General features: G+C 41.8%; 1 protein-coding gene across 3 annotated transcripts in view; it reads right to left on the bottom strand.

The window, feature by feature from the left end:
• The window catches only part of WDR59 (WD repeat domain 59), a 77,271-nt gene that overhangs the window by 8,767 nt on the left and 43,042 nt on the right, over positions 1-25,462 (bottom strand). Inside the window, exons 14-23 of one of the 3 annotated variants that reach the window (XM_043436339.1) lie at positions 24,054-24,218; positions 21,229-21,324; positions 20,929-21,085; positions 20,191-20,260; positions 15,167-15,320; positions 11,700-11,756; positions 6,254-6,387; positions 4,918-4,999; positions 1,670-1,782; positions 8-158 (exon numbers count right to left, since the gene is read on the bottom strand). In XM_043436339.1, the coding sequence (XP_043292274.1) occupies positions 8-158; positions 1,670-1,782; positions 4,918-4,999; positions 6,254-6,387; positions 11,700-11,756; positions 15,167-15,320; positions 20,191-20,260; positions 20,929-21,085; positions 21,229-21,324; positions 24,054-24,218 (1,179 nt within the window). The remainder of the gene's footprint in view (positions 1-7; positions 159-1,669; positions 1,783-4,917; positions 5,000-6,253; positions 6,388-11,699; positions 11,757-15,166; positions 15,321-20,190; positions 20,261-20,928; positions 21,086-21,228; positions 21,325-24,053; positions 24,219-25,462) is intronic. The other 2 variants (XR_006263390.1, XM_043436340.1) reach the window with 2 other exon arrangements.

Genomic DNA, 25,462 nt, shown 5'->3' with positions numbered 1-25,462 from the left:
AGCTTACATATCGACTGTGGGACACCACAAGGTTAGCTGAGCGGCTGGGAAAGGGCCCGAAAGGGTTTGGCGCCCCCTGCGGCCGAGACTGGGCCTCGAACACGCTACAGAGCATGGCCAGCGTCTGCACGTCCCGGAGCCGGCAGTAATGGGCCAGTCTGCGGAGAGAGGGGCGCGAGGGCAGCCGTGAGCAGGCACGGGGTGTGACGGCGGTCACGGCTGCGGCTGCGGTGGGCTACTCCCACCGGGGAAGGCAGGCAGAGCTGCTTCAAAAATTAACTTTATTAACGTGTGGTTGATTTACAGCATTGTGTTAATTTCTACTCTACTGCAAAGTGCTTCAGTTATGCATAAATATGCATCCTTTCTCATATGCCTTTCCATTATAGTTTATATGGAATGGATAAACAGCAAGGGCCTTACTGTATAGCACAGTGAACTATATTCAGTACCCTATTATAAACCATAAAAGAAGGGAGAATTCTTGATTCTGCCTCAAAAGCCACCATCAGGAACAAGAGCTTTCTACAGACCCAGCAGCTTGATCGACTTGTTTTGGAATAACCCCTATCAGAGTATCCCACATGACCTAGGTAACCCATCTGAAAATTCCTGGTAGGCATCCAGGCCTGGGCTCAGACTTGAATGAAGTTTCTCTGAGAATCAGGGAGACTCAACTCACATCTGAATGAGGCCTCCCCAACTCCAAGGAGGCATCACTCTGCTTTCTGGGGGTTTCCTAGTCCTCCATTCATATAGCCTGAGGCTACATGAAAGTGCTCAGTGAAATGGGGAGCCCTTCAGACTCCAGAGGTGGCATTATGAGTCTGAGCTATTAAATAAGAACAACAGGGAACAGTTTTATTACCTCTTAGGTCCTCACTTCCCCTTTGCTCCTTTCAGGACAACTGCCCCAGAAGGTGAGGTAGAGATCCCAGGAACTTGGCCTTTGCAATGGAATAGTATCGATACTTTCCTAACAAGCAAAGTCTAATAGTTTTAAGGTGTTTTCACACTTTCTCATGAGCCTCCTAGGAAGTGGGTAGAACAAACATCATTATCCTGTTACCATGAGGCACTTGAAGAGTGAGCAAGCATCCCAGATCTCGCCTCAAGCAGGTAAAGCGAGCCTCCACCTGAAGGAAGGAGAGCTTCTCCATCTCTCTTCAGGACCTGGGCCTCCCTGTCATGGAGGCTCCAGTGATTTTTCCTGGCTGTAAATCATTTTGCACGTTGTATTTCCTGTTAGTCATACTTTAGTGCAATAAATCAAACTCAGTATCTTCATAAACTGTCTAGTAGGGTGAACACAACACAAAGCCAACATGCAGTTCTCTAACCTGCTCCCAGGGCCGAGGTTCTCCAGCACCTCAACAAACTTTCTATCTCAGGAGCTCTGTGTTCAGGCAGATACGACTTCTGGGATAAAGCATAACTCTCTCAAGGATACCTGAGTTTAACATCCTCATTATAAATGACAAATATTGTATAGTTCCTCCTGTTCTAAGAAATCAGTTCTGCACAGAAATTACTGCAACTTTAAAAGGAAAGGTCTCACTTCCTCTTCTCATGCCTCAGGGCTTTGTACTTCAGACAATAACACTGAAAGCATTTATAGACCTAAAAGTGACACCACTCATTTTCCTCACTTTTAGCTCTCAAAACCTACAGGGACTCCAGTAGTTGTCGCCCAAATGGATGTCGAGCCCAGGGTGTTTCCAAATCTGGGTCAGACTTCGGACCAAGGCAAAGATCCGTAGCTACTGTGGCCAGCGACCAAACCTGGACAGATCAAAGAGAAACAGCCACACTCAGACTGGCGAGCAGAGGACCAGGAACCAGGAAAGAACCACCACCCCCCCCCCCACCTCCATACACAGCCTAAATAAAGCCTTGCCACTCTGGGGGCGGCCAAAGCTGGGAGCTTATTGAAATGTAGAGTTAGCCAGACCTACTGAAATCAGAATTTGCATTTCTGCAAGATTCTCTGGGGACCTGTATCCCCATCTGAAAAAAACTAGCCTTAAAAACTTTTATGAAGCAGACTTCAGAGAAAGACACTATACGGTAACCTCCATGGGTCATCTATTCAACCAATGACTCACGTATCTTTTTCTGCTGCTTCATTAGTGAATTGGCAGGGGAAAAAAAATACATTCAATATCACACTGAAGATCTGTCCTTTCTTCAAATAATGAAAAACTTTTCATTATGAAAGTTTCAGTACACTCTCTGAAGCTACAGAAAAATAGACCAAGACCTAGCTTTCTTTTTGTTGATATCAAATGTGAGGAATATCTCCAAATTTGAAATCTCACAGGGCTTGGACTCATCAAGACACCTTAAAGTCCATAAGGTGTCTATTAAATCCAAGATTTGGCACACCCTAAATACAAATACATCACATCATCAGCAGAGTCCCCATCCCCTCCATACCTATAAAAATGGAATATATTTTTGGAAATTTTTTCTTAGTATTATATGCCCACTAACTGGAAAACACTACTAGACTCTGAGAGAAACTCAAAAGGAAAAAGATACAGACTTTTAATCAGGAGTTTAAAACAGAAGAAAAAATAAGCAAATAAAAACACTGAAAAACAGGAACAGAAACACATCAGATATGTAAAAAAAAAAAAAATCAACTAAATCGTGTGGCTCCAATAACACCCATGAGTATTGGTTCAAATGAAAAACATTCATTTCTATTATCAGTGGCCCAGCTGGATGGTTGCTAGAAGAGGTTTCTGGGATAAGAAAGGACTTTTACTATCCTGGCTGACAACTTGGGCCCATTATTTTCTCATTTATAATACATGTTTCCTAAGTGCCTTCAACAGAAATAGTTGATACTTAGGTTTATTTCTGCAAATCTTTCTTGCAAAGCAGGTGACACATCATCTTCAACATGTGAATAAAGAATAAAAAAAACTCTTCAAGCGTTATTAGCACTGATGTCATTTCCAGCCCTTAAAGGGAAGACCATACCACAGTGATGACTAGAACTGCAAGAAGAGCAGCAACCATTTGCCACATATTGGATATTTACTCCTATGAGATACAGGTATGGAAATTGTATATATATTACCTTACTGAGTTCTCATAAGGACCTCAGAAGCAGAAGTATTGTTTCTATTTTAGAGTTGAGGAAATGAAGTTCAAAATGATTAGGAAGCTGCCTAGGATCACACAACATGAAAGGGACAGAGCCCAGATGTAAATCCAGGTGTGTCTGAGCCCCAGGAAAGGGTCTTCCCGCTTCACTTCACCTGTACTAGGCCTGACCTTCCAAATCAACTCTGCCATAAAAGTACTGAAAATTTAAAAGAAAAAGTGAAAAAAACAAACAAAACACTGTAGGAAGTAATTTTTCCTCAGAGAATATCTTTCTAGAAAGTAAACCAATCTTCTCATCAACCCTATGAGGTAATTATTCTTGTGGGTCTCATTTTTACAAATACACACAGTGGCTGAGAGAATCTGAAATCCTTTGCCCAGGGTTACACCACGAGGGAGCAGAGCTGGGCTGACACTCGCTGTTAGAAACTCCCCACTAGTTCCAGTACTTTGTTTTGCCTTCTCAATGTTTGCAGAATTTTAGGTGGCTCGGTTCTTAAAGAGACAGATTAAATTCATCACTGAAAGTTTTACTTAAAAGGGTCTGAAGCAGAGACTTGATGGTGCTTAGTAGGAGACAAAAGAAAATCTTAAGAGATTTTTCGATCAGATAAAAATCAAGGGAAAGGGTTTTCCATGGCAGTTTGGTGGTTAAGACTTTGCCTTTCCCCACAGCGGGTGCTGGTTCCATCCCTGGTTGTGGAGCTAAGACCCCAAGTGCCCTGGGGCCAAAAGAACAAAACAGAAAACAGAAACAATATTGTAACAAATTCAATGAAGACTTTAAAAATGGTCCACATAAAAAAAAAGAAATACTGGAAGGAAAAAAAAAAAGAAACTTAAAAAAATCAAGGGAAGGCCTTAGTCCTGGGTCATTTGGAAGGTTACAAGGAGAAAACTAAGCAGACAGGACAACAGCTAGCAGTTCCCACTGCTCAGCCTAATCTGCACACTGCAGGACAGAGTGGAACAGAAGGTAAACTAGGGGCTGGAAAGAGCTGGATGGAAGAGTGAGCCTTTATGGGTAATGGAAACATTCCAAAATTGCTTGTGGCAATGACTGCAAAATGCTGTGAATATACTAAGGCCACTGAATGGTACCTCTTAAATGAGTGAATTGCATGGGCTCTGGACTACAATCTCAATAAAACTATTTAAAAAAAATAATGACACTGAGAATTCCCTTGCGGTCCAGCAGTTAGGACTCTGTACTTTCTGTGCCGAGGGCATGGGTTCTATCCCTGGTGGGAAACTAAGATCACAAGTTGTGCAATGTGGCCAAAAAAAAGGAAAGGAAAACAACAACAACAACAACAAAAAAGTCCACCAACATAGGTGTAACATGCTTAATGCACTAATGTGTTCCTGTAGAAATATAGGAAATTTAAATTTTGTAATATAACATCATATTTTAGGACTCAACGTATCTCCATCTTAAGGACTGCCTTTGTAAACCTTGTATGAAATGATACACTTTTAAAAGTAAAAACAAAACAGAACTGAGGGTGCAAATGGCAAAGATTAAGATATCCAAATTTATTAACCATCACCAAACACTAGAAAAGAGTTGTTACAAAAATACTTTGTAAATGCTTTAGGACTTTCTCAACTAAGCACTAATAAGAGAAATATCCAAGGAATTTAGACAGTTGCAACAGCCCTAGAGTTTGGCAAAGAAAATGGAAAAAAATTTACAAAATAGGAGGCACACCTTAAAATGTCACTAAACCACACCATAAAGTGAATAGAAATTGCTCCAAGAGAAAAATCCAGAATTCCAACAAAAGGGATGGAAAATACCTGGACAAGATCCTTCCTTCCAACAAGCAAGGCAGAAGCGGCATTCTTCTGACACGTTTCTTGAATATCATTCACATTCAATCTGAAATTTAAAAAGAATTAAAAAGCTGCTTTCTAGCTGACTTCTAAATCAACTACTTCCAGCTTAACAAACAAACTAAAAACTGTCTCTTTAGGTTGTCACTCAAAATGTTTTATTTGTATTGGCCTTAAGCTCCTTTTCTACATAATATGCAGTAAAAGCTTACCTTACCCAACATCACAGCTGATGTTACACTCTTGAGTTCAGGCCTGGGGAAGGTGAAATTGCTCACCTCTTTGAAGTCAGGAAAAGAGGCCAGACTCAAAGACCAATTTGCCAGCCAGCTTTCCTGGGGAGTTCCCTAGGCTTAAGGGTTGAATAAAACTTGATTTAAATGTGTGTAATACCGACTATAGTTTCTAACAAAAGGGGTAATGTGCTCTGTACATACAACAAAAGAAATATTTTTTGTTATGCATTCAAGTTCTGGAAGACGGGGAACCACAGGCCAGCAGCGTCTGTGTGCCTGTCACTCACCTCCCACCTCCCTTCAACCAAAGTGGCTTTACTATGAAATGTTTTACATACTGAGTGCAGGAGGCAGAATTCTAAGACTGTACCCAAGATTGCTGTATGTGCCTTGTATAAAGCAGATTTCTCATCTCTTTAAATAGGGGTGAGACCAGTAAATACTGATGGGATATCACTCCCATAATTGTCAAAAGGGAGATTCTCCTGGATGGGCCTGACCTAAACAGACAAGACCTTAGAAAGAAGCTAAAGCATCAGTGAGACACTCTTGCTAGTCTCTGAACAGATGAAATTCCCTGAGTTCTTTGGCTGCAAGGAACTGAATCCTGCTAACAACCTCCATGGATTTGGAAGAGGACCTTGAGCACTGGCTAAAACTGCCACCCAGCAACTTTGTGACTTTAGTTTGGGGAGATAAGAGCACGGACCGAGGTAAGCCAAGCCCAGACTCCTGACCCAGGGGAACTGTGAGATAATAAATGCGTGTTATTTAAATACTAGGTCTGTGTGGTAATTTCGCTATCCAGCAGAAGAAAGCTAATGAACTGGACTTCTCCTAAAACTGCTCTTGATGAAAAGATTCTAATACCTCAAAAGATAAATAGGGAGCTCCCTGGCAGCCTAATGGTTAGGATTCTGGGCTTTCACTGCGGTGGCCTGGGTTCAATCCCTGGTCAGAGAACCGAGATCCCGCAAGCCTCAGAGCAGCCAAAAAATAAAATGAACAACTCTGATACTCATGACTAAGTGAGAAGCACAGCACAGTTGAAATTCTGAACTTACATGTATAGTTCTCCCAATGACTTGTGAACCGGAAGAAGGCAAGCAATATCCTGAATGATCACTTTCCCAGCAGCCTTGATTGGTCGATTGCCAGAGTCCGATCCTTCACGCTTACTTTTCCATCTCCTTGATTTCTGGGGGAGATGACAAGATATAACTAATAGGGACTTTGATGAATGGAAACCTACACTTGCAGAGCACATCATTGTTGGGTCATTGGTAATTTGCAGAGACTTTGCATTACATCATGCCCACAATTAAATGAATCAGCATCTGTAGGAAATAAAAAGGATGACAAAGGGCATTGAGCTCATGGTCCAAAATCCTAACAGTTAAAATAAGCACCTACTGCAATGCTATATACATTCTGCAGGTGCTCAAAAATAAATACCTTGAAGCCAAAATTTAAAAAAGAAAGAAAGAACAGCAGGTAAATACGTTAGTATAAGACCACAAAAATGTGGGAGAAGAGCAACTTTTTTTTTTTTTTTAAGAGCAACTTTTAAGGTTGGGTTCAGTCCTAGGTTCAAAATTCTTGCTTTAAATTATCGAAGTTTTTTTTTTATTTCTTTTCAGATAGCTTTAATCAAGTTTGTTGAAATTTAATTCAGACACAGTAGTGTAGGATCTGCAAAACCTTCATCTATGGGAGGCAGACACAGTAACTTAGAGGTTCAAGGAGAATTGCCCTGTTTTTCCTAGCAGATCTGAGTTATTTCTAAAAGCGATCATTTAGAATGTCAAAAATACCTGAGCAGAGGGACCTGGGTAATGAACATGGAAGGTCAGGAGCAATTATCCTATTTCCCCAGAGCCTCCCCTACAAAGGCCTGCAGAGAAGTCTGTATTTGGGAAATGAGAGGGGGAAAGAGAATGAGAATTATGAGAGTGTAGCCCCATCTGGTATCTGCAAAATGACGACCAGCCAAGGGAACAATATTCTATTTTATTTTATTTCCAGAAGTTAGAAAGGGGGTCAACTAAGTGATTCAACTCAGGAGGGAAGTGACATATTTATTAACAAAGGAGGCAAAAGGAGCTCATGAAAGGGCCTGGTTATACTAGCAGAGCAAGGTTTACTGGTCTTATTGCCGCAGGCCCTGGCTCGGTGTGACCCCCAGCACGTTTCTTTTTTGTGGTGGGTGCAGGCTCTGGTCACTCTCTCTTCACTCACTTGGTAACTTTGGCCTCAGGACAAGCTCTGTGGTTTCAATCTCACAAGGTTAATCGACAGACAATGAAAAGCTGAGGGTGCAAAGTATCACCTGGGAAGGTGCAATTTAAAAATCTCTAATTTTTATAAATGTCCGTAAACTCTCGGGCATGTAGGTTAGATAATTACTTAGATGACTCACAGATAAATTCCTTTTCCACCAGTGATTCTGATACAATCACTCTCCCATAAATCAGTCATGGTCTATATTCAGGTATTTCTAACCACTGATGTCCCATCTAATCCCTAAAGTTGTCCAATGCATGTAATTTTCTATAGGGTCAATAAGTGGCATGGAACCTACTAAATCTAGGAAACCTAGAGTCAGTGCACGACAGGTAAAAAGCAGACCTTTAGCTGAAGTATCTGAATTGTTCGTAGTAATTTGTAAACATATATGCTATCAATTTGGATACATATATATAAACATACATGCTATCAACCTTAACCCATTTGGTTTTAGAAGCAGTTCAGTTATTAATACTGTGTATCCATACACAAGTCACAATTCTTCAATACAAGAAGCTACAACTATTATTAGCAGGTAGCCCTTCAATTCTTTGCTGGCCCAGCTTATTTTCTAAAGAATACTGATGTGGGTGTAAATAAGGGGTGATTGTGCTAATGACCAAAGAGCTTGTCAGGATGGGCTGGAGCCAGGCAGCATTCACTGACACGAGACCATGCAGTCGCAAGTGCCCTGAGCACTAGGACTGGCTTTCGGGAGGGACACTCGATGTCCACCAACCCAGCAGTGACAGGACAAACAACGCGGTTAACTGGAGCGGGGAGGGGATAAGTCCACAAACTCACTTCAGTGTGACTTTTATCCAGGTTTCTGGGAGTTTAAAAATCCCAGGAAATGACACACCCGCAAGATCCCACATAATCAGTCATCTCCAGTGAGATTTAGGGTACTGGATTTTTTTTTAAGGCAGAAAAAAAACCAAAAAACATTTACACTCAACAGTTTCAATCTGGAGCCAAATACGATCCATCTAATTGGGTCTTCTGGGTTGGTCAAAAGGCTTCTAGCACTGCTTTCAAGGCATTGATTCTGGCTCCTTATTACAAAGAGCAAAGAAGAAGCCCTTCAACAACTGAGAATTTTATGCCAGCTCCATTTAACTGAACAGTGGAAGTCAATGGAGGATTCATGAGGGATGGGGTGTGCAGCGTTCAGACCACACTGAAACATCCACAATTTCTTGACTTTTTAAGCAAACCTAATGAAAACATAATAATAATTAAGGTCCATGTGCCCAAAGTGGTTCATTTGCAAATAGACTAGTTCATATAAGAATGTTTTCTAAGCAAAACATCAATTTCAGAATGTCAAAAATATTTGAGCAGAGGGACCTGAGTGATAGACCACAAGCAACTGTCTGTTTCCCCAGAGGCTTCCCTAAAACGGACATAGAGGACCCGGTACCTGGGAAATGAGAGAGCCCCAGGCTTGACTAATGAGGACATGAGCTTACTCAAGGCTGTACTCCTAGAGCTGAGATTTGAACACAGGTGTCAGGCTGCTAAGCCCATACTTGTTAACCATTTTTAAAAGTATGATTTTAAAGGCGGGGTGTGGGTGGGGATTAAGTCCTAAGCTACCTGTTAATACATAAACAGTTTTGGTCCATATAAAAATGGATCCATTTCTGCATATAAGGAGATCAATAACTGATTCTAGTGAGGCCTGTTCAACATACCGTCTTCTAATTATGCACGTGTAAAGACACTTCTCTGCCAAGCATTGGCTTGAGCTCTGTGGAGTCAGAGCAGTGTGCTGGAGACGGGCAGAGGCAAACTGCTCCTGAGGCTATCGGGCTTCACACACCGGGCTCAGACAAAGTTGCTGTGTTCCAGGCTGGGCTCACAAGCCTGTACCTCAAGCTGTTTAATTTCCTTTAGGGATTTGTTAAGATTGGACACATTCAGAGAGAAGAAAACTCAGGGTCCAAAGAGATGCTTCAGGGCTCTTCTCCCATTTGCAGTCTTGGTTAAAATAGGTAGAAACAGGTCCATGTGAGTCATCAATTAGTCCTTGATGAAAATGCAAAGACAGTGGTCTGGGCAACTTTCTGCAACTACCCTTAACTGATTTACAGAAATCACAACCTGTATTTCCTGGGACTTCCCTATCAATTTCTTGAGAGGCTTCCAGGTGCTTCTCTGTTTGATCTATACTAATGTACAGGGACTGCTTTACATAAGATGCCTTTAAGCCTATAATAGAAGGAGAGTCCCTAACATAGGATCATCCTAATGACAGCTGCCACCAAGAATCAAACTGCAGAGACAATAAAGGGACAGCTCTTTTTGTTCATTTAATCCAGCAAGAATAACCAGAAAACATTATTGAAAAATCTTTAAAGGGGAGGTGGCACAAAATTTTTGTTTTAATTTTGGGTGAGGTTGATGGTTTTTAAATATGAGCTATCTCCCATTAAGGCTACAAAGCCACGCAGTAATCCTGTCTTGGGCCAGTTATTCTAGGGATTCAGATCCAACAACGCTGCCTAAATGAAGATGCAGTAGATCTCAAATCAGGTGTCAGGGCCTAGGTCCCTGTTGCTCCCTAACAAGCATGGACAGTGTTTCAGGGTGTTCCCTCCAGTGCTTTGGCAACAAAAATGGTTCATATCTTATCCACACCTCCCCATGACTTCTTTGCCCTAGTATCTTGCTGGTGATTTTAGGATCATCTATCAGGCCTGAGTCACTATCAGGTGATGACAACCATGATCACTGGGATGAGGTATGGCTGACCTTTCCAGGTGAGATAAGGGTACTGGGGCCCCAAAACCCCCTAAACCTCCTGCATTGCTCCAGTCCCACTCTGATGGGCTTAAATGTGGATACTTTTCTGTGCAGTAAAATCAGTACCTCTGGGAGGCAAAGGACTCTGCACTTCTCTTAGGTCATCTCAATGCCCCATCAATAGAAAACACCCCTTCCCCACAGATTCCATGAGCAGGGATCAAGGGAGGAGAGACAAAGCAAGACAGACAAGTAAACACACCATGAGACCGGGATGCTCCTCTGAACAGACCAAGAAGGTGTTCATGGAATTAGAGGAAAGAGGACAGCGAGGACTGGGGTGGGGAGAGAGGGGCGAGGAGGGAGGCACTGGTGCAGAGAGCACTGAATGACAACCAATAGCCAGCTTGCGACTGAACCACCAGTGTTACTGCTACAATCGGAGGCAACATTGATGCCAATAAATGGGTTAAATGTAAAACAGCCCAAGAATAAGCCACCAACTGCTTCGCAGCAACCCCATCAACAATGCATAATAATCAGCAGAGTGGGAAGTGAGTCAAAATGAGTTCCTATGTAAATAGCAGCGGGAGCAGGGACTTCTGGAAAATCAGTGGAAACACAGCAGCTGGGTTGGTAGGACAGGCTCTCTGAGGAAAGGTGGCCAGAGGGGTGGCTCCACCTCCAAGGTGTTGGGCAGCAGCGGCACTTGCTCATCAGGCTTCCTGATTTCAACTGGCTTTTATATGAAAAGGCTACGGGACGATCCCCCTATAAGGGAATTTACACAAAAGCCTCAAGACTGCCGCCTTGCACAGCCTGAGGTTTCTATGGCACGACTGAAACATGAAGCGGGTGGGAGAGGAAGACAGAAGAGGAGAGAGTCAGCAAGAGAAAGGGAAAAGAAGATGTCCATTGCAGAAGTTCTACTGTCAATGAAAAATATTGATGGCAAGGAAAAAATTTTGTTCCAGGAAATTCCCGAAGGATTAAAATCTAGCTTCAGTATCACGCCAAGGAAGCAGGTGGGCACTTCCCTCTTTGAACTCGATAAGCAAGATGATAAAAACAGAGACAGAATGGCAGAAGCCTCTTACATCTTCCTCTGCTGCCCCGCCATGCCAAACGTGGGCTTTTAAAAGTTCTATGAAATTATACAAATACTCCAAGTGAAATCAGGTGAACTAAAGGCTTATCATCAGGGTTCGTTCCAAGAAATCTAGCATTTAGCTTCATTTTCAAAGAAGTCTATTCATAATCCTTAGTGATATCAGTATTCAACTATTTGAAACTGATAGAACCAGGGGACAGTCCCTGGGGCCTGACTCCTAAGAGTGAGAAATTGATTATGCTGGTCCTAAAGACCAGCCAGACTGTCATTTCAGGTTCCTCAAAGCCAGGCAGGTGGCATTTTATTCTTGGGCCTTTGGGCAGAGACAAGATTAGTTAAGAAGAGCATTTGACAGCGCACAGTACCGGGAAGTCGTTAATTGCTTGTATGGACCAACGTCGCCGGGCAGAGCGAGGAGACATCTGTGCGTGAAAACGTTACACCCAGGAGGAGGGAAGAAAAACACCGAGAAAATTAAAAGGGAAAAAATATAGAATAAAATGAAAGCTTCCCACACATCTGATGGATTCAAAGGTACCATAATATACTGCAAACTCCAGCTGGGAACAACTGAAAAACATGAACCTCAGCACAGCAGTACTTGAAGCCCTCAACCACCCCCCAACCCATCACATTCCAAACACAGCTTCAATGTCATTGTCCTTTAGTCCGAAACATGTTTCAAGATATCAGGAGGCTGATGTCCACACAGCTCTGACAGAGGAACGACAATGGAGACCTGTGGTTCTCCTATAAGAATTAAGATCGTAAGAAATAGGTGGAGAACTCTGCTTCCCCTTCAAGAGCACATGTATGCGCGAGAAGATTCTCATTCCTAAACAGGAAGAAGTTCCTCAACAGACTCAACACTAAACTGTTTTTGGTATGGCTGGGGTCCACTGGGGAGACTGGAGTTTCAATCTTGGGACTCCAGGACCATCCTCAGAGGGGTGCCACGAGGAAGCGAGAGCCTGTGGGAAAGGAAGGCTCTTGCTAACAACTCAAGCATCAGTGTGAAACTGGGAGCACAAAACACTGTTTCTGGAAATCAGAAATTATTCTATGAACCAGGACCTCCTCAGTTGTTTACATTAAAGCTATTTTAGTGACATCAACTGATGGTCCAGTTACCAAATGAAAGTTAGTACCTCTCTGTGCTTTCTAACTTCTTACGAAATTTAATGTGTCCTTTTTTTAAAACCTCTCTCACATTAAAAAAAATTTTAAGAGTGAACATTGGAATTCCATCTGGAGAACCTTTCGGTGATAAAACAAGATGACCTAAGTAGGGAAGGTTAAAAACACACAAAAACAAGTGAAATGAATACTAGTCCCCAACAGCTTTAAGAGATTTTTTTCTTCAATCTCCAAAATACTCCATCATTCCTTCAATGCTATACTTTAATGCAGTTATATTCCTTTCCTTTATTCTTACTCATTTAAAGTTTTCAGGTGTAGAGATCTAAATAAGAATAAAAGTATGTATGAGATAAAATTTGAGCTAAAAATGAAGACAAGCACAGAAAAATTTAGTAAACTAGGATCGTTTTCAGGACGAAAGTAATAAAAGTGATATGATTTGACATTTGAAACTAGACACCGAGAATCATAAAATACTCCTTGAGGGATAAAACCATTATCGTCCTCTGTGAGGACGATAAGGTGGCCTATGCATTATATTGTGGCATATTTTGTACCTTTAATTCCTCCCCTATGCCCCATGTAAATGGGATGGACGTGAACAAGTTTCAAAGGAGAATTTATGAATTTATTTCAGATTCATCACAAAATAACTGCCTGACCAGTTATTACTAACTGATTTTAACTTACTAAGTTGAACCACATGAAACCTTTTCTTAAGGTAAAAAATGCTTAAATATCAGCAATTTCCTAATAATTACTATATGTCATCCACTAAAATGTGCCTTCCTCCCCCAGGACTTCTAGAGTTCCTAGAATAGTCTATTTCTTGGCCTGTATGATTGTTAATTCACTGAAATACATAGCAATGATTTGCGAACTTTTCTGTACATGTTATACATCAATACAATAGTTTCATATGAAATTATAGTAAAACTATTTCTCCCTATTTTATTTGGCCACTGTCTGAAATATAATTCACAAACCACTTACTGTGTCATCCTAGAGGACTACAATGGCCCAGTTTCTAGGAAGAAGTAGCACACTGGGAACACCCCAATCTGAAATGTCACAATCCAGATCCTGTCTGATAAGAGGTAATTAGTTATCTACAGGACTTTATTCCCTCTTCATGACTACGGCTTTTGTCGTAAAAGAGGCCAGACCATCAAAAACATATATGTAGGCTTTACAAATGCTTCTGCATTAGGAGAGGCCCCTTCTTGGAACTGGAGTTATCTTGAAGAAACACAACCTTTATATACTATCACGGGTCAAAAGTGCTGGTCCATCTGTACTGCCCAATTTGAACCCAAGCATGAGTAGTGCATGCTGTGATTTGAAACAGAATTCAGAACTGCCTTTTTGACTAAAAGATCTCCTCAACCTGGCTCTGACACTAAAGAAAATTCCCACACTTATCCAACTGCGAGTTTGTTTGGCTATTACATCAATAATAAAATGCCTTAGTTCCAATCCATCTATTAAAGCATCTCACCAGTTACCTGCTAGCTTGCAGAAAAAGAAAAAAAATTTCTTTGAATGTAAAGCACCTAGGAAGACAGAAGTGTTCTAAGAAGGTCTGTGAACAGTTGTGGGGGTTGGGTTGTGGGGGGAGGGTAGATAACTCCATCAGTGATGCAAAGAAGGGGACTATGGAGTTGGCCAGAAAGGCAACAAAAAATCATTTTCCCTATTCGACTGAAGGTTTGGCCCAATTCTAGTCATGTCTCAAGGCATCAGTTCCTGCCACTCACTTGTCACATACAACCCTAAGACCTGATCAAGTCAGAGACAGCTAACTATCTTGCAGACCAAGAAGGTGAGATACTACACTGCAACTGAAGTGAAGACACCTCTAACACTTGCTGGAAATTGGGGTTTTATTTTAAGTAATTCAAAAAATGCAAATTTTAATTATAGTCAATCTATCATTTCTCAATTAGCAGGAGAAAGCAACAATGTATTACTAAGGACTGAGTTTTTGAGTAACTTGGTGGTAACCAAATAATACATGTCAGTTAAAAGCCGGTTTAAGCCAGACTCAACCTGACAACACAAAAAGTCCTCAGAATCATTCCCACGCTCTGCTGACATTCTCTATACTCTCGTCACCAAAGGTTTCTGACAGCTTAATAGCTACTTTAGGGACAATGAGTTCCTTAAGAAGCAGGAACAGAAAGAGACAGTTTCAGGTGATTTTTGTATAAAGTGGTCCATTCAAATGGGTACTTCAGTGCAGACTTACTAAAAGTATAAAATCTCTTAGAGGTCAACTTTAAAACTTCCCACAGCCATGAAGTTCCAAATATATTAGGATACCAAGCCTACTGAAGCATCCCGAAATTTACTAACAAACATCAGAATACCCAGAAAGACCTGAAGCTACATGATTCTGAGAGGATGGGCATTGACTTCATGAATGGGGATCACAAAGACAAGGTTAAAGGGAGGAAAGAGTATGGATTATAACAACCAGTCACACACTCTCCCACACCCATACAATTTACAGTAGCTAAAACCAACTGAAAGGAAGAAAGCAATGGTCTTTCTCTAACATACTAAGTATGAAAGGGAAAGACACAGGGGGATCACTAATTTATTAATAGGTGCTGCACGTGGTAGGTAGGGAGGCCAAGAACAAGAGTCTAGGGAAAGGATAAGTATCAAATGCCATGGCTGAGCCGCTTACCCGCTCCTTGTAGTAGAAGGAGCTGATGGAGACCTGCTCCTTCTCACTTCGCGTGGGGCTCCCACTGTACAAACGGAGGTTCCCAGGGGCCTCTGTGCGGATCTTCATGGGCGCAATCAAGCCAGTGTGATAGGCAGACAAGGCCGAGAGAGATCTGTGGTTGAAAAGGCAAGGTTATCTATACTGGCTTCTTCAATCTTTTCATGGTTCTAAGTGATGCCATTCTTAGTACTTGATGAAATCAGGAGGAAAAGATGGATATAACATGGCAGGGATGATGGAAACTCCAAAAAGGAGCCAAATAGCAATTTTAGAACTGAAAAATGCTTTATCTGCAGAAGCAGAGAATGTTTCTATGACTATATACACAGAAAAGTCAAAGAAATCTGTAAACTACTTAAACTAGTAAGTGTATTTAAATACAAGGTCAATCTACAATAATCTATAGTATTTCTTTATATCAAACATTTGGAAAATAAACATTTTTAAAATTGCATTTACAATAGCATCAAAACACATTAAACGCCTAGGGACACACTTAAAGATGTGCATTGAAAATACAAATATTGCTGAGAGAAGTTAAAGAAGACTGAAAACAACAGAGAAATACATTGTGTTAATAGACCAGAAGATTTCATGTTGTTCAAGTGTTGATTTTCTCCAAATTGATCTACAGAATTAATGCAATTTCAAGCAAAACATGAGCAGACTTTTTTTGTAGAAACCAGTAAGCTGATTCCTATTTTTACAGAAATTATACAATCCTATACAAGAATAATAAAGTTAGGGAACCTAACTACCAGATTTGAAGACTTACTATACAAACCTACATTAACAGTGTAGTGTTGGCATAAGGAGAAACCAACAAATCAAAGAGAAAATACAGTCCAGAAATAAATTCAAAACATATGGTCAATTGATTTTCAACAAAGGTATCAATGCAAATTTGACAAAAGCAAAATGTCTTCCATAAATGGTGCTACTTACATATATAAAACAACTATCTATCTCTACTGAAAACAAAAAAAAACCTTTGACTCCCCCCACCTCACATACACAAAAATTAACTCGAGATTAATTACAGATCTTAAATAAGGAATTTAAATCTATAAATTTTTAAGAGGGAACACACAATATTTCTATGACCTTGGGGTAGGCAGACATTTTTTTTAGACAAGACACAGAAGCACCAACCCTAACACTTAAAAAGTGATAAACTGAATTGCAGTAAAATTAAACACTGCTAATAAATGAAAATCATTAAAGAGGGAGAAAGACAAGTCACAAATTAGGAGAAAATCAACATATACACCCAGGAAAGGATTTGCAATCAGAATGGATAAAGAACCACAAACAGATAATAAGAAACATAATCTAAAAAAAACTATACAAAATACTAGAGCAGGCACATCACGAAAGAAAATAACCAAGTGGTCAATTAGCACACGAAAGCTGTTCACCATGACTATGTTGGCTTCCCGGGTGGTTTGGTGGTAAAGAATCTGCCTGCAAATGCAGAAGATATGGGTTTGATTCCTGGATTGGGAAGATCCCCTGGAGAAGGAAATGGCAACCCACTCTAGTATTCTTGCCTAGAAAATCCCATGGACAGAGGAGCCTGGTGGGCTACAGTCCATAGGGTCATAAAGCATCAGACACAACTTGGCAACTAAACAACAACAACAAACCATTAAGTTATTGAAATGCAAGTCCATGTGCCCAATGCACAGCGAGGTCAAGCAATATCAAAATGTTGGAGTTTGGAACACAGAAAGGTTTGCTGAGGGTCCTGCAAGGAGATGGATGGCTCGTCCCTTAAAAGCCCCAAACTCCCCAAGAGTTCTCAGCAAAGCCCTTTGACAGGAGAAGTGAGGGAGGGGAGGGGTCAGTTGCTGCAAACTTCTTGGTGTCAGATCCTGTGTTCTTGAGGTTGGGTAATGACATTCCTGTAAATCTCTACTAGACAAACATTATTCTCTGTTCTGACAAGAAGGAGCACAGTCTCTCGGCAAAACTTTCACTGTCCGAGGTCCAGGTCCTGTCTAAGAGGAGGTATATTCAGTTGGTGGCTCCCTCAGGGCCAGGTCCCCAGCTGTCACTGCTGAGGGAGTCAGGTCCCAGGACCCGACAGGCCCTCAGGCTGCCCAAGTGGTGGGGCCAGGTTACTGGACTGTGGCTGACATTAGGTCACAGAGGCAGTAATGGTGGAGAGGTTCACTGCCACCTCAAGGCCTGGGCCGGACGCCAGTGGGTGAGCTGAAGGGCTCCGGGGAGAAGACTGGGATCTGCCTCTGACCTCACTCAGCCTGACGACCACCATTCCGATGACTGTTGGCTGAATGAACCAACTGACAGTCGCTCATTGACAGTTGGTCTCTTGGGGGAGGGGCCCACTGACCAACCAATGGCTGAGCAGAACCACCAACGGGTCACTCACTGACAGTTGGTCGCTTGGGGGAGGGGCCCACTGCTGTGCCAACCAATGGCTGAGCAGGACCACCAACGGTCACTCACTGACAGTTGGTCGCTTGGGGGAGGGGCCCACTGCCATACCAACCAATGGCTGAGCAGGACCACCAACAGTCACTCACTGACAGTTGGTCGCTTGGGGGAGGGGCCCAATATGGCACCAACCAACGGCTGAGTAGGACCACTAATGGGCCCACAGGAACCTTCACAAGGTAACCAAGGAGGGGGGTTACAGCTTGCACCGAGGCAGCGTATTAAGAGTTGCAACTCTATTACAATTAGTCATTATCATGGAAGCACAAGTTAAAGGTACAATGAGATACTACTATACACCACCACAATGGCTAAAGTCGAAAAGGCTAAAAAAACCAAGTTTTGGAGAGGATGTGAATAGCCAGAATTCTGAAACACTGCTCGAAGAGTATAAAAAGGCACAACCACTAGGGACAGACTTTTTGACAATTCTAATAAAATTAAACAGACATGTATCCTATGACCTAAAGATCTACTTCTTGGATAGAGAAATTATTACACATGTACATTAAAAGACTTGTATGTGTAGGTCTACATACAATAAAAATAAAAACTGGAAATAATCCAAATGTCCATCAACAGGAGTATGAATAAACAAATTATATTACTTTCATACAATGGAACTAATGATACACACAATAATATGGAAATCAATTTTAAAAATATTAAGTTGAGCAAAAGAAGCCAGACATAAAATATTATATGCTGCATGATTCTATATAGATGAAGTTCAAGCACAGGCAAAACTAAACTTCAGTGATGAAAGCAGAAAAGTCATTTCCTCTAGGTAAAGGGACTAGGGAACTTTTGGGGAGAGGTGAGGGCAATGCTATATATTGATCTGGATGCTGGTCATCAAGGCACAGACTTCACATTTGTGTACCCTAAATTATACCTCAGCAAAAAACGGTTAGTAGGAAAAAACGTTCTAATTGGAACATTTTCCCGCTGACCCAAAGTTCAGATACAGATATTTGTGGTTTCCCTTTAAGAGTAGGTACTTGTTTTCTAGTCCAACCTTTGGAATAACGAATCTGGTGTCATGAAGGGGCTTCTCTGGCATTTAACTCCCAGTTCTTGTGGGGCCAATTTCTCATCTGCCTGGGTTACTGCAGGGACAGGCAAACTCCCAGGACAGCAGTATCATCTGCTCATGAACTTTCTTTCTTGTTAGCTTAGCTATTCATTATTAAGTTTGCTAATTATATCATATACAGTATAACCAGGTGTTTGTAGCAAGAGTGTTTCCAAGTTATTCTGGCCATCAGACTGCAGAACCAAAAGACTTCGGCATAATATTTAAGTTAAAAAACCACTAGTATGGGGGTGGTTGTAAATGCATGGGGTCAGAGGTATGTGTTCTCTACATTCAACTTTGCTATGAACCTAAAACTGCTCTAAAAGACAAAGTGTATTAATTAAGAAAAAAATTTACAACATGATACAGTCATTCAACTCTCAAGTACATATCTAAGAAAAATGAAAAAATACATATCCACACAAAAATCTGTACAGAATGTTCATGCAGCATTATTTGTAATGGCCAAACAGTGGAAACAATGCCAATGTCTGTTGACTGGTCTGAGTGAATAAATACGAAATGGTATATACACCTGTGATGGAATATTATTTGGCAATAAAAAGAAATAACTGATACAGGCTACAACACGTATGATCCTTAAAAATATACTAAGTAAAAACAGTCAGTAACAAAGGAACACATATATAATTCCATATATATGAACTGTCCAGAGTTAGGCAAATTTATAGAGAGAAAGTAGATAAGCGTTTGCCCAAAGCTAGAGGAATGGGGGACTTGGGAACTAGGGTGACCCCTAAGGAATTCAAAGTTTCTTTCTGGTATAATGACAAGGTTATAGATTGATTTTAGGGATGGCTGGCGGCACATCCACTACACATGTGTGGTAATGTTAGGAATGACCAATTAAAGTTGAAAGAAAAATGTGAAAGTGTTAGCTGCTCAGTCATGTACAATTCTTTGTGACCCAATGGACGATATCCACCAGGCTCCTCTGTCCACAGAATTCTCCAGGCAAGAATACTGGAGTGAGTGACCATTCATTTCCTTCTTCAGGGGATCTTCCTGACCCAGGGATTGACCCAGGTCTCCTGCACTGCAGGCAGATTCTTTACCATCTGAGCCACCAGACGGTACACTTTACCCTATTAGTGTTATGGGACTATAAATAATCTTTTTTGCTATTTTTCTAGTATTATTTAACGTTCAGATAATACTTAATAGGGGGACAACACATTAAAACAGCATTTGCCTTGTTTTGACAAGCACACTTTTATCAGCTTTTATCAAGCAATTCCTCCCAGTAGTAACTTAATAGTAGAAATCTCATCTTAGGTGCAGTTTAATGAACCTTAATCTTCTGGGAATAAATTTTATAATGAGCACTTGCTGATAACTAACACAAACTGTCCAAAAGCAAATTCCCACATGTCTGCTCACTTCTGGCCCATGAATGCAGCTTATGCCTGCATCCCCCACTCACCTCGGGGTAGGCTCGGTAGGAGAGACTGCTCGGTGCATTGTCATGGGCCTTGTGAAATACACCAGGTACCCTGTAAGGAGACATCACACATGCACATCAAGGCCATGAAGCTGATCGTGGGAAATCCTAAGACAGTACTGGTTAATCTTTTGTCTACTTCAACATACTTGAAGGATAATACTTAGTATTTTAAGTTGCATGGGCTCATGACTGCAGCTGTACTTAAGACAAAGATCAGAATCTCCAGGATCGGGACTGTCCTAGTGGTCCAGGGGTTAGAATCTGCCTTCCAATGCAGGGGATGTGGGTGGTTGGGGAACTAAGATCCCACATGCCTTGGGGCAACTAAGCCCAGGCACCACAACCAGAGCACCAGTGCACTCCAACGAAAACCCAGTGCAGCACCCCCCACCCCCCACAAAAGAATCTCTAGGATCCAGGAGAGACAAGGATGTATGTGGTTTGGAAAAGTCTTCACAGGTGCTTTATATTTCCTACATATATTCTCAATATTCTGAGTCAAGACACAAATACACACTCATCAGAATGAAAAAAGTTAAGACCATAACTCTGCTAAACATTCTTAGAATATGTCTACAAATGCCAATCCAGCTCAGATAACACTATGATGGAAATCTTTTGAGTTCTCAGAAAATTAAGAAAAATTTTCTGATGGAAATTTTTATATAGACATTCTTTCTCTCAAAATCTAGAATCAGAGAGCCAAAAAAGACCTACCTGCCCCACAGAACCTGGCCCCCGATGTCCTGGGAAAGGGAATATTGGCATCCTGGTAGGACCCGTAGGCGGTGGTTACCCGGGCGAACGTTGGTAGGGGCGGCGTGACAGAGTTCGGGAGCGCGAAGGGGTTGCTGGAAGCACTGTCTTCTTGGTTCTGAAATTTTAAAGTCAAAGAGACTAAGTCTTCAAGATGAATTACAAAATAGGATGCATTATTACAAGATCAGGGAGCCCAGGACTTTAGAAAGGAGAAAGGAAACAAAAGCCCCAGGCAGAGGTAGGTAACAAGGATCCCACCACAAAAGACTCGAGGCAGGAGACGAGCTGGCGCAGGCAGGGCTCCAAACAGCTCTGGTTGCGTTTCACTTTTTGCAGGGAGGTGTCTTTCAGGATCTAGAAAAGGCACAATACACAGTCAAGAAGAGCAACATTCTTCCTCCTGATTTGCTTTTATTGTGAGAAGCACTGGAAGCAGCAATGATGCTCAGTGACCAGAATGTGGCTGTGTCTGAGGCTGCCAACACAACACGCTGCTTTCCACCTGTCTAAGAGGCTCAGAGAGAAGACTCCTTTGTGAGTTCTCCTTCAGAAGCCCTTTCCTTTGCCAGGGCACGCACACAGGCTGACTTTGGGATGGCACATTTCTTGTATTAGAATGACCATTCTTCCTTAATAGCGAATTCTACTCCTTGGCTCTCCCCCACCCCACCCTCCTCCATGAGAAATCTCAGTACCACTTAGAAGTAACATCCTCCAGTCTGAACTGAAAACTGTTCAAAGTGATACCTACATGACAGAGGGAATAGATTCCATCTTTTTTGGTTTTTTTTTTTGGCTGCGCTTGCCGCTTGTGGGATTTAGTTCCTCAATCAGGGACTGAACCCAGGCCCTTGGCAGTGATAGCATGGAGTCCTAACCATTCGACTACCAGTGAATTCCCAGATGTCACTTATGTGAAAATTACAAAGTACCTTTTTTTTTGGTCCTTTAAAAATATAAAATCTGACATTTTAAAGTACATGCTATAGGTATCGGAGAAGGTTATAGGTATCGGAGGAGCCTGGTAGGCTGCAGTCCATGGGATCGCTAAGAGTCGGACATGACTGAGCAACTTCACTTTCACTTTTCACTTTCATGCATTGGAGAAGAAAATGGCAACCCACTCCAGTGTTCTTGCCTGGAGAATCCCAGGGATGGCGGAGCCTGGTGGGTTGCCGTCTGTGGGGTCGCAGAGAGTCAGACACAACTGAAGAGAATTAGCAGCAGCTATAGGTATAAATTGACATACACATACTGAAAACAGGCATGTAAACTGGACCTGGGCTGTCTAACACAGAAGTCATTACCCACATGGGGCTAAAGCACATGAAGTGTGCTTGGCTAGTCTGGATCAAGATGTGCCGCAAACACAAAACTCACACCAAAAAAGCTGCAAACTTAGTATAAGAAAGGAAAAAAAAAAGAAAGCTATCCCAATAATTTTTATATTGCTTACATGTTGATATGATAACACTTTGGATATACCAGATTAAATAAAAATATTATTGAAATTAATTTACCTATTACTTTTTTTAGCATGGCTACTAGAAAATTGAAAATTACATGCAGTCTACATTCATTTCTATTGGATACCACCAAACGAGACCTTTAACACACTTCCTTATCCTATCATTTTTATACCAATAGAAAAATCTTTTTTATATGTTCAAATGAGGCAACAAAATGTTCAGATTCCAAGGACAAGATGTCAAGTATCACAAAACCTGAGTAATTAGCATTTCAGAGACTCTTACGAAGCTTAAAAAGTTTCCTGGTTACCTATCATACACCAAGAAGATGGAACAATCAAGTGAGTATAATACGAACTAGGTAAAAAATGAACAGCAGTCAGGTCAAGCTGGTGTCACTGGGACAATTTCACTGATTTCACGTATGATGCTGCTCAGATCGAAGAAGGCATATCATCCTAGCTTGAGGGGCATTTTTATGAGGATTCCACTTGATCAGCTCTGTGTGAACTGACATATCAAGTTTCCGAACCTATCCCAGTCAAGATGAAATGCCAGGCTGTTGGGGGAAGCACACGGACTAAAACCGCCCACCCTGGTCAGGCACCATAGTAACCATTTGCATGAGCTGTTTTATGACAGGAGGTCCTGCTAAGGAACACAGAACTAATAAGCCACCGGCAACCGGAAGAGTGCAGGAAAGGTCAAAAGGAGACACCACATGTCCGACCACCTCCCAGAATCCTTCTCGCTGCATCCATCTTGCCTGAACAAGGCAGGCACCACCAGGAAGGACTCTGAGTCAGAATGATTGGCTAAAGACAACCCAGAAACGAATCCCATCACCATAAAACCAAGACTGCAAGTCATGTGGCAGAGCAGTTTTCCTGGGTTCCCTTATCCTCCTGCTCTCCACCCGGGTGTCCCTTCCCAATAAAACCTCTTGCTTTGTCAGCACGTGTCTCCTCGGACAACTCATTTCTGAGTGTTAGACAAGAGCCCAGTTTCAGGCCCTGGAAGGGGTCCCCCCTACTGCAACAAGGCTATTCCCCTTCATTCAGGCACCACAGTCATATCATGTACCCCACCTAACTTGTCCCAACTTGTCCAGCAAACCAGCCTCACTTTAAGTGGCCACCTCTCCTCTTATGGAACAGATTTTTTTTAATGACCTTAAATACTTTTTTTTCTGATTAGAAATTATCTTGTAGCTTCAGAATACATTTTGCCTATAGTTTCCAAATAAATGAAGTCGTATCATATTAACCTGGGATCTCATAGCTTTAATGAGATCTGTGAGCAGATTATATGCAATTACAGAACTGCCTATTATTTACATGCACTGTTTCTGAAGTTACATGTAACATCTGTGCCAGTTTTTCTGCAAAAGGGTCTATGACTTTCATCAGACTTCCAAAGTGGGGTAGGTCCATGACCCAAAGAGATGAAGAAACAGCACTTGGGATTTTCTACACAAAACGAACACAACTGTTAACACTGACATGAGGAAGGACAGAAGATGACCAAATCTTAACAAAGGTGTTTTCATTCAACTTTACTACTCAACTCAGACCCTGACGGCATCAAGGAGAACCTGCAAACACAGAGGCCCACCTTGAGCAGCTTCGCCTTCATGGTGGACGTGATGGTGGTGGGGTTGATGAACTGGAAGGAGGGGGCCGCGTGGTTTGGGTACTGCGCGGGGAACTTCACCAGCATCTTGACGCGGTGGCTGCTACAGTGCACGGACACTGTGCAGCTCCTGTCTGCCGCGTCCATCTGCGGGGGACAAATCAAGAGCTGCTTTAGACAGGAACTGCAAAGGGGTTGCAGAGGCAAACAGATTTAAATAAGGCAACGGAATGCTCTAGGTTGCTGGTAACAGAGTCAAGAGAGAGAGTCTCCCAAGACAAATGAATAGCGAAGATGTGGACAACTCATTTTCAAAATGGATTTTTAATTTTAGCACTGATTGAATAAGCTCAAAGTGTTTTGACTTAGAAAAGCTTTATCTGGAAGCTGTGAGATAGGCTGAAACGTGTTATATTTATTTTGAGATGGGAAAATAAAGCAGGAAGACATTAAAAACCTGACTCAAGTTAAAAGCACTCCTGGGAAAATCCATAGAGACTGAAAAAAGATGAGTGTCTATCAGGCAGGCGCTGGGGAGAAAGGAAACAGGAAGACGCTAAGGGATGTAGGATTTCTCTGGCGATGATGAAAAATGCTCTGAAAGTAGCAGTGGTAATGATTTGTAAATCATGGGTTTGTAAATGTACTAAGAACCACTAAATTATACACTTTTTAAGGGTGAATTTTGTGGTATGTGATTTTATTCTGTTTTATATTCTTCTATGGTTGTGCCTTGCAACATGTGGGATCTTAGTTCCCCAACCAGGGATCGAACCTGTGCCCATCACGGCAGAAGCACGGGGTCTTAACCACTAGACCACCAGGGAAGTCACTTCCAATAATTTTTAAAAAGCAGCCCTGGGAAAGGAATCAAAATCTCCTTCTTGGACTAGATCACTGGATAGCCCAACTGTTCTCAACTGGGACAGAGGGGACAGACACTGAGTTGACAGAGATAACCAATCAACCAAAGAGTCTTAACCTCTTTTGATTTCTTGTAGTGCCAACTAGAGACGGCAGCTGGGGACAGTGAAAAGAGTCACACGTGCGGGGAACCTGGAGACTCAGCTTCAAATACCTGCTCACCTCGGACATGTTATTTCATTTCTTAGTGTCTCTGTTTCCTCGTCTGTAAAATGGGGATAAGACCACTTACTTCAGAGCTGTTTTAAAGACCAAAGGAGACAACTATGTAAGTGCGCAGACCCAGGGCTACTGTTAATGGAATCTGGGCAAAAGCAAAACTCATCAAGTTTTAAAACTCCCTCACAGAGATTCAGTTCTCTGAAGCCAAGTGTATACCTGCCCTAAAGGAAAAATGTAAATAAACCTCTCCAAGTTAAATGAACAAAGAGGCTGGGTCACCTTCTTACTATGAATCTAAACCACTA

The sequence above is a fragment of the Cervus canadensis genome, chromosome 18 (genome assembly GCF_019320065.1).
Source record: "Cervus canadensis isolate Bull #8, Minnesota chromosome 18, ASM1932006v1, whole genome shotgun sequence".
NCBI lineage: Eukaryota > Metazoa > Chordata > Mammalia > Artiodactyla > Cervidae > Cervus > Cervus canadensis.
Note: the sequence above shows the minus strand (reverse complement) of the source record. Positions and strands in the feature narration are given on the sequence as shown.